The following is an 8,910-nucleotide window of genomic DNA, read 5'->3' on the forward strand; positions in this document are numbered from 1 at the left end:
TTTTGATAATGAGAGATCTTAGATATCATTCTCCGATACATCCTTGTCCTTTTTTTTCTTTTCTTTTCTTTTTTTTCTAAATTTTCCATTGAATTTGCCACAAATCGAATGGTAAATTTGCAAATCTGCTCTAAGGAGAGGCACAACGAATATAAAATAGAATGATTTTTATTATTTTTCTTTGACATCTAGCTTAGTTGTAGTAAAAAAAAATGTATCACATGCTATAGTTTTTTAAGGGTCTAGATTTAATTTCACATTCTCTCTCTTTGTCATGTAAGGCTTGAAATTAAATCAAGACCCTCGAAATAACTACAACATAGGTGTTATAGATTTTATTTTATTTTATTTTATTTATTTTACAACAGCTAAGTCAAATTCGGACACTTTAGACAATATTTATTGTTGCAAAATATGCAAATACATTTAAAGGCATCAGGAGCTTAGAAGGGGTACGAGGCAACAAGTCCCTCACTGACTCTATTTATTTATTTGGACTGATATAAACTTCAGGATTTCTAACTTAAATGGCATTTCCAACATTCTCAAAAAAGATATGATCAGATTCTTTTCAATGTGATATCGATGCCGAAACAACCGACCTCTATCTCCACATTTATAATGGGATCGAGGCTAGAATAAGATGCCATCCAATGAACATTCATAATATAGGCATTAGGAGACTAGGTAAAAGGAATGGTTTGAAATTCCATGCAATATTTATTATATAGTATGGGGTGCAATAGCTTTAATATGGATCGATCATTTAAAATGAAGGGTCCAAAAACTACTATATCGTCTAAAATATTTTACATTTGAAAACCTCACCTCTACTAATTATGTTATCTCTTGGTCACCCTAACTCTTTCATAAGTTGGTCAAAAACTAAGATAAAAATAAGTGCTTTCAACTATACTTACGGCATCTCACCATAGACCGCTATAACCAACTTTGCTGTCAGCTGTTTTTTCTGCTTGTTTGCTCCATCACGAGGATTCCCTCCAAGTCTGTGCATAAGACTTTCTTTAGATTACTTTAAGGATAAGGTTCTTTTATTGGTATGTCATGTATGGGGGGGGGGAGGATAAGGTTCTTTTATTGGTATGTCATGTATGGGAGGGGGGGATAAGGGTAAGATAGGAAAAGAGATTTATGACGTTATTCACATGTGATTCACATACCATGATTATGTGCTTGAACTACACATGCACATCAAAAGTCAAGTTATAGAATGTGAACATGTAAAGTGGGCGAATAAAGTGAGTGGAGGATCTTGGTTGACTTAGGTGGGATATGGTGGAAAATATATCATTTTTCACATGGGCGAATCGATACGCTTGACTATAAGGTGGGATCGATATGATGGATAATAATGTGTAGGTATGGAGTATAATTGGAGTCCTCCTATTTTTTTTTTTTTCTTTCCCGAACAAAAAGATAGATGAAGGAAACAAACTATAATTAACTTGAACGTAACCATAGTAGCAGCTATCCGAGGTTAGAGAATTCCCCTCCCCATTCTCATAATAAATTGATTATCTTTGAATGCGAATAAAATTCAAGTCAAATCATGATTGAAAGCAAAGATATTTTGGGTTGTAGACTAAAAGATCGAACCGGTATGGTAGTGATAGGTTGCAATCTCAACAAGCATGCATGATGGAGATCGACAATCAATGAAAAAGAGAAAAGAGTGATGGCTTGTTGGTATAAAATTTGAATGAATCAAGATAGAGATAAATTGTAAGAGATGGGCAAGATAGGGACGTAGTGACAATTATGGTTTCAAAAGGCGTATACACTTAGTTACATTATTAATTATTGGTTTCAACGGTGAAAGTCGAGACAGAATTTATAGGTGCGCAAGTGTAAATGGTTTTGGTCGTGGATAAATATTTTAATTAATAAGACCTCGTTTGGTATGCGGAATAAGTCTTTAGAATGGAATGACTATTCTATTAGAATAGTTTATTCTTTATTTGGCATGGACATATTCCTAGGAATAGCTATTCCTGAGGGAATAGAAAACATTTTTTTTTTTTAAAAAAAAAAAAAAAAAAAAAAAAACCATATTTTTCTTTACTTTTTTTAAACTAAACTTTTTTTGAAAAAAAATTAAAAATTAAAAATTGGTTAGATCTTTGGGTGGCTGACCAGTACCCCAATGGCTGGTCGGCCGCCCACAGCAAACCTCGGGGGTGGTCGCACCACCCCCGAATCCCTCCGAGGGCGGTTGCAGACACCCCCCAGCTTCATCGGGGGTGGCCACACCACCCCTGGAGTGCCTCACTAGTCTACCATGAGGCACTCCGGGGGTGGTGCGACCACCCCCAGGGTTTGCTGTGGGTGGCCGGCCAACCATAGATTGAGCATTTTATTTTATTATTATTATTATTATTTTAAGATTTGAGTTTTTTAGAAAAATCCTCTGATTAGTGCTTCATAAAATAAACCCAAACCTTTCTTTAAAAATCATCAATGAAACTGATAAAATAATACGCACCTCCATTCCCCAAACATCTAAGTGAACATAGTCGAGAACAAATTTGATCGTATGAGACGCCAGCTTAAAACTGACTTGTCGTTGCTTCCCATACACGCAGTACTTGCAGAAATCCAATTTGCATGACTTCACACCAATAAGAAATTATATAGGTTTTTTTATTAATTTTGATTCAATTTCAATTGTGGTATATGTGTTGTCACAAAACTAAGAAATTGAAATAACTATTAATATTCCATTTCACCATTTTTCATTCTCAATAATAACTATTTATTTTGCTAATGAAATACCCATTACACGTACCAAACGAGGCCTTAATCTTAGTTGCCCACTGATGCCCCTCCCCCTCTTACCGACATAGCTCCCCCTCTCACCATTGCTACTCAAAGCTGTCATGCCGTCAACAATGGTACTACTGGTATTATTTGATTTTTCAAGTTTTCTTGTGGATTTAATTTTTATTTTTTAATTTTTCTCTTGAATTTTTTTTTTGATTCCTCTCTTCTCTCTCTGTTTTCTTTGTGTAAGTTTGCTTGAAGAATTTGAGCAGTTAACCCCATGCCGTAATGGGCAGTTTCGACCGGTTTTCCCTCTAGGCTCTAGCTACTATTCTTTGTACCCCATCTTTTGATAATGAATTTCCTCCTCATCATTTCTTGTTGTATATATAAGCTTGTTAAGCTAAATCACGTAAATTTTGGTCTCACTTGTGATTGTGTTTTTTTTTTACTGAGACGAATAGTACTTGTTGGCCTTCACACAACTCTATCGTGTTCCTTCTCCATTAAAAATGAGTAAACATTACATTCTCCTATTTGAGGTAAAACAAAATCAAAGATACACTATCTTATACCAACACGAACCCAAAGCTATAGCAATACTTCGTGCTCTATGAAAGGCCTTTCCACAAATACAGCTTTACCAGAACCATCAAGAACTTGAATATCAGCTTTGATTTCTGTATGGCCTTTATTCTTTCCCATTAGTCAGTCTACAATCTACCTCCTGGATTCCTCTTGGTTAGAAACTTGCACTGTCATCCCCTTCAATTCTTCTGTAAGCACTTGTATTGAATCCGAAACTTCAGCCTTATACACATAGAACTTAATCACAATCAAGAAGAAGCCGAAGTTAAGGAGGTTTAGTATAGCGAAAAATGCATAATAATAGTCAAGATGAGAAGCATTCAGGTTGTTTAGAATCCACCCGTGGTGACCATGCTTCTTAGTGATGTGAGAAACTGTTGAAAGAAGGAAACTACTCAGAAAGTTTCCAACTCCTAAAGTAGTCATGGAATAGGAAGTCCCAAGACTCTTCATGCTTTCTGGCGCCTGGTCATAAAAGAACTCAATCTTGGCAACCTCTAAAAATGCATCTGCGGTGCCCATAAGCACGAACTGAGGAAGTAAAATAAATATTGTTAGAGGAACTTGTCCTCCATTTTCAACTAACCCATTTTCTTTGGCCACACTCAATCTATATCTTTCCGTTAGGGATGCAATTATCATAATTATAATGTGGATAACGAGGCCAACTCCCATTCTTTGAAGTAGAGATATGCCTCTGGGGTTTTTAGTCCACCTCTGCGTTGTCTTGACAAGAAACCGATCATAGAGCACAACAGAGATGAGCATGGATATGGTTATAAATCCAGCTAAACTTGCTGGGGGAATTTTGAAGCTGCCAATGCTTCTTTCAAGAGTGGTGCCTTGCTTAACAAAAAGAGTATTGGTCTGGGCAATCATTGTGCTTGGTACAAACGTGGCAACCAAGATTGGGATCATTCGTAACATTTGTTTAGTCTCTTCGACTTGTGTGACTGAGCATAGCATCCATGGACTAGTTGAGCCGGTTTTCACAGACGCTTTGGTAAGGAACCTGCTTCCATGCAACATTAAGTAAAATTAGGACAAAAATGGACTGCCAATTGATAAAAGTAAAATTTGAATTGATCATATATATATACCTCAAGGTGGGTGTGGAATCAATTCTGAACTTTCCTTTCTTGGCATACTCTTCCAAGTCAAGCTCATAGAGCTCTTTCGGATCATCAGGGATACGCACCCTCCATTTATTTAAAGCAGCTACAATGACCTTGGCCATCCTCGTGAAGGGACTGCCTGTGGGCACCTTGTGTCTGTAGAAGGATGTGCCTCCCAAGAAGATGACAATGGATATTGCAAGTCCAAGAGTCGGAAGCGCATATCCTAAGGTCCATCCTACATTGTCTTGTACCCACACAAGAACCGTATTGGCAAAGAGTGTCCCGAAGAAGATGCTAAACATCCACCAATTGAAGAAGGACAGCTTGTGAGACTTCTCCTTATGGTCGAAATCATCGAATTGGTCTGCCCCGATGGTGGAGATGTTGGGTTTGGTTCCGCCTGTTCCGACGGCTAAGGTATAGAGTGCACCATAAAATACGGCAAGCTGTAATGTCGAAGCCTTCTTACAGTTCTCCGTATTGGTCTCTAAGCAGTGAGGCGGTTTTAAGCCAGGAAGTGAAACGGCCAAAGTTAGTAGTGACATTCCCTGCCAATATAGTTAAACATACTTGTTTAGACACAAAAGATTTAACCAATTTGAACAATAATTTCTTGATCCTTGCCTAATTGTGCATGCATGGTTGGTCGTTCGACAGTGAGAAAATAACGTATCATAAGATATTATCAGAATTTTCAGTAGTTGGCTTGTGTGGCCAATCAAAATTAATTGGTGCTAGCTACTTGTGTTTTGGGGTGATTTTTTGTTTTTGGTTTATAAAAGTGAAAATTGTTTTTATGTTTGTAAGAGTGTTTGTTAGTATTTTTGTTTTGAGAGAATTAAATAAAAGACAGAAAATAATAATTTAACAAAGGGAAGCTCGATCATCCCTTTCAATTTAAGTGTCTATTACCACAAAGGTCGACGGTCCTAATTACTTAAGCCACAGGGTGAAGACCCACCTTAATGTTTGAAGAATCTTTAAATTTCTTATTAATTAATTTATAATAAAAGCCTTATATATTAAGTTATGACAGTAAATTAAAATCCTATTATTTCTAATAAAAGCACAAATTAAATTTTATGAGTAATTAATCTCTTGCACGTACTTTTATAATAAGAATCATTGGTCATATATGCACATGCATTTCCTAAGATTTTTTCAACCTAGCTATTTGAAATCCATAGTTTACGTAACAATACTTTATACAATATCTTACTATAATTTTATATATACTGACCTACTTAGGACTTTCTGATTAGTGATTAGCTCTTAATTCCGCCACAGCCGGCCGGCCGGCTCCCCTCTCCCGTGATCAGTCCATGACTAGAGACATGAGAAAGTTCCTAATTAACATTAACAATACTTTCTTTCTTGTTTTTATTTTCCGGCCACTTGGTTAGTTTTTAAATTCCAACCTACTCACCCAACTTGTTTTATTTTTCTTCCCTTCTGCCTAGCTACTTGATCGTATATCGCTATCCTCAAGAAATATATATATATATATATAGTAAGTCCTCAATTTATGCTTGACTACTCCTCAAAATTGAAGCTTCTGTCTTCACCTTATCCTAAAAGCATAATAGAATTTCTATTGAAATTCGTGTATTATATTGGTCAATATATATAAAACAAAAGATGTGTAAATTGTTCAATATAAACTAGGGACCACCGGCCAACATGATTCAAGTTGTGATATAGATATCCGTGGTCCACTGGCCACTTTTTCTTTGTTTCTGGCGGAGCAAGAAATATTCCTCGCCCTTATCCGGCCAATATAGATTTCAACTACAGCCTTAATTATAAAACAAAATTTCCAAGTCAAACATGCATATATACTATGCATGGACAAAATACGAAAATCAATCTTTATCATGTTTGACTTGATCTAACCCCTAAATTAACCACATGCATGTTAGGGTTTCGGTTTAATAGCTAGACCCCGTTTAATATTACATATCTTTCTTCTTCTTCTTTATGAGGGTAACATGCATATATATATATATATATAGCATTAGAAAGTATACGTGGAATTTCTGAAGAAGAGAAAGGGTAGAGATGAGATAATGATTGAGCCGTACCGAGATATAAATGATGCAGGCAATGACAAACGTCCAGTAGCGGCCGAGATGAGCATCAGCGATGTAAGCACCCAAGATTGGAGTGATCCAAATAGTTCCGACCCAATTGGTGACATTGTTGGAAGCAGTGACGGTGCCCTGGTGGAGCTTCTTTGTTAAATACAAAATCAGATTGGAAGATATACCATAATATGCCATGCGTTCGAAAACCTCGTACACTGCACATTTCACCAATTTGCATGTACTTGAGAATTGGGTTAAAGCATAAAGAAAAGCGAAGGCCGGCAAACCCGGAATTTTTATTTTTTTTTTAAAAAAAAGACTGTTCTATTACGCTTAGATTGACTAGATCAGAGAATCATCTTAAAGTAACAGTTTTTTTAATTTAATTTAAGGTAGGGATGGGGCACAACCCATAGCAAAACCTTAATACGAGATCCATGTGTGTTGGGCTGTGTTAGAGTTATGTGCTTTTAGCATTTTCCATCTATAGCTACATGTGCAAAAACAAAAATGCATTTTCTTTTTCTTTTCTTTTTTCCCTTTTTTTTTTTTTTTTTTTTTTTTTTTAGTGGTGTGCTGTCAATGTGGAGTGATATGTGGACAACAATGTGACTTTGCATAATTAGAGAGACAGAGAGAGTACGGAGACAACTTAAGACTTGAAAGATCCCCCAGAAAAAAATAAATAAATAAAACAGGAAGAAAGAAGATGGGCATGAGCCAACTAACACGTTTCATTTATTACAACCAGCAATGCAGAAAGTGAGACTGAAACAGTAAAAATAATTTGCAGGCTTGAAGGCTTGGTGAAGAAAATGGTGGACCAGATTTCAGACCTTTATTACTTCAAAATTGTCTCAAATTCACTAAGAAATAAAGATACGTAAATTTCTCTACAATTTGAAGGCTTGAAGGCTACGAATATAAGGATACATTTCATATAATTAACAATTTACTCCATCCCAAGTGATATATATATATTCCTCATTATCTAAACTTGATTTTTTAAACCATAAAAAGGGCATGGATATGGATTGGAAGAGCTTCACAGCTGAAAAGAACAAGAACAGCGCCCTCGTAAGTTGGCTTCCAAGTTCCGAGGAGCCGCCTAACACGTACTTGTATCCCTTTTAGGATACACGAAGTGGGTTGGTTGTGGGTAACCAAATCCTTAAGGCAGCTGGATTGGATGCCTTTGAGAGAGATACAGAGAAAGAGATCAACGAGGGAGAGAGATCATTACCGACAATAAAGGAGCAAGCGGTCCATCCACCACGCTTGGATCGACGGACCGGGTTCCCTTTCAGATCCACTGTCCCATCCTGCGTGTAATCATCAACACCTTCTTCCACAGCCATACTTTTTGCTTCTACAGAGTTTTACAGTGAATCAGTGATCCTCCCCCCACCGTTTAATTTGTACTCTCCAGCCTCCCCCATTTTTATACATTTATACAACTTTTGTCTATGGGTTGTTGTCCCACCCTTTCGTTTTTTCCATTTCTTTATTTTGGCTAATGTCAAGAGAAACGGGATGGGTCCTACGTGGGACCTATGTCTCCGCCGGTGGGACCTCTCAACTTGCCAACCTTGCTAGGCTTTTAGCTTCGAGTCTTCCACTCACCTTCTAAATGACGCATATGCCCTCATAACATCTTCTTTTAATTTTTTTTTTTTTTTTTTTTGCCCTTTTTTGTTTATTTAAAATTTTGTTGGAGCCATAATTTTTTTTATTTTTTATTTTTTACATGTCCACACAAGAAGAAAAAAAAAAAATTTGAATTAATGACCTTCGTTTTATGGGACATGATCTCCGATGAATTAAATTATCCCTAGAAGACATTAGAGACATAACCTAGAAAGAAGGTCCTTCCCCTTTTACAGCTAGGTGGTCTTTAATGCATTTATTTTTGGTTCGTTTATAATACAATAATTAGATAGTTTAATGAAAAATTGAATATTGCTTGATTGCAATCTTCTGTCTTGGATAGATTAATTCCGAGATTCCTGACCTTACCTATTTAATAATCTAGTTGAAACATATGGGATTCTGTTTAATAAATCATAATAAAGATAATAAGAAAATAATGAGGGATTGATTTACATTTTTATTTTTTATTTAGGGAATGTGGTTATAATAACCCCAGCTGAATTAAAATCTGTTTGCACCAATTTCGAGTCTGCAAATCAAACGGTCAAATTAATCGTTCTAAAAATCTTAATTTGTATATATAGGATGAGAATTGCTTTAGGCCTTTAAATTTCGGCTTAAATATCTTACCGTACCTGTTGTTAAGCCTTGAATTAAATTGTCGTCTCGATTTTAAAAAGTGTCATTGG

At 36.1% G+C, this 8,910-nt stretch overlaps 1 protein-coding gene across 2 annotated transcripts; it reads right to left on the reverse strand.

The window, feature by feature from the left end:
- Positions 1-3,257: 3,257 nt before the first annotated feature.
- On the reverse strand, positions 3,258-8,008 carry LOC133873478 (protein NRT1/ PTR FAMILY 5.2-like). Of its 2 annotated transcripts, none has more exons than XM_062311181.1 (4): positions 7,815-8,008; positions 6,569-6,786; positions 4,470-5,035; positions 3,258-4,381 (listed from the first exon to the last, which is right to left on the reverse strand). In XM_062311181.1, exons 1-4 carry the CDS (start codon positions 7,927-7,929, stop codon positions 3,502-3,504), a joined length of 1,779 nt encoding a protein of 592 aa, XP_062167165.1. In that variant the 5' UTR covers positions 7,930-8,008; the 3' UTR covers positions 3,258-3,501. The 2 variants fall into 2 exon arrangements, with proteins under 2 accessions (XP_062167165.1, XP_062167172.1); XM_062311188.1 differs by having other exon boundaries at positions 6,569-6,706; positions 7,815-7,954.
- Positions 8,009-8,910: the final 902 nt, after the last annotated feature.

Source organism: Alnus glutinosa, chromosome 1, assembly GCF_958979055.1.
Source record: "Alnus glutinosa chromosome 1, dhAlnGlut1.1, whole genome shotgun sequence".
Classification (NCBI taxonomy): Eukaryota; Viridiplantae; Streptophyta; class Magnoliopsida; order Fagales; family Betulaceae; genus Alnus; species Alnus glutinosa.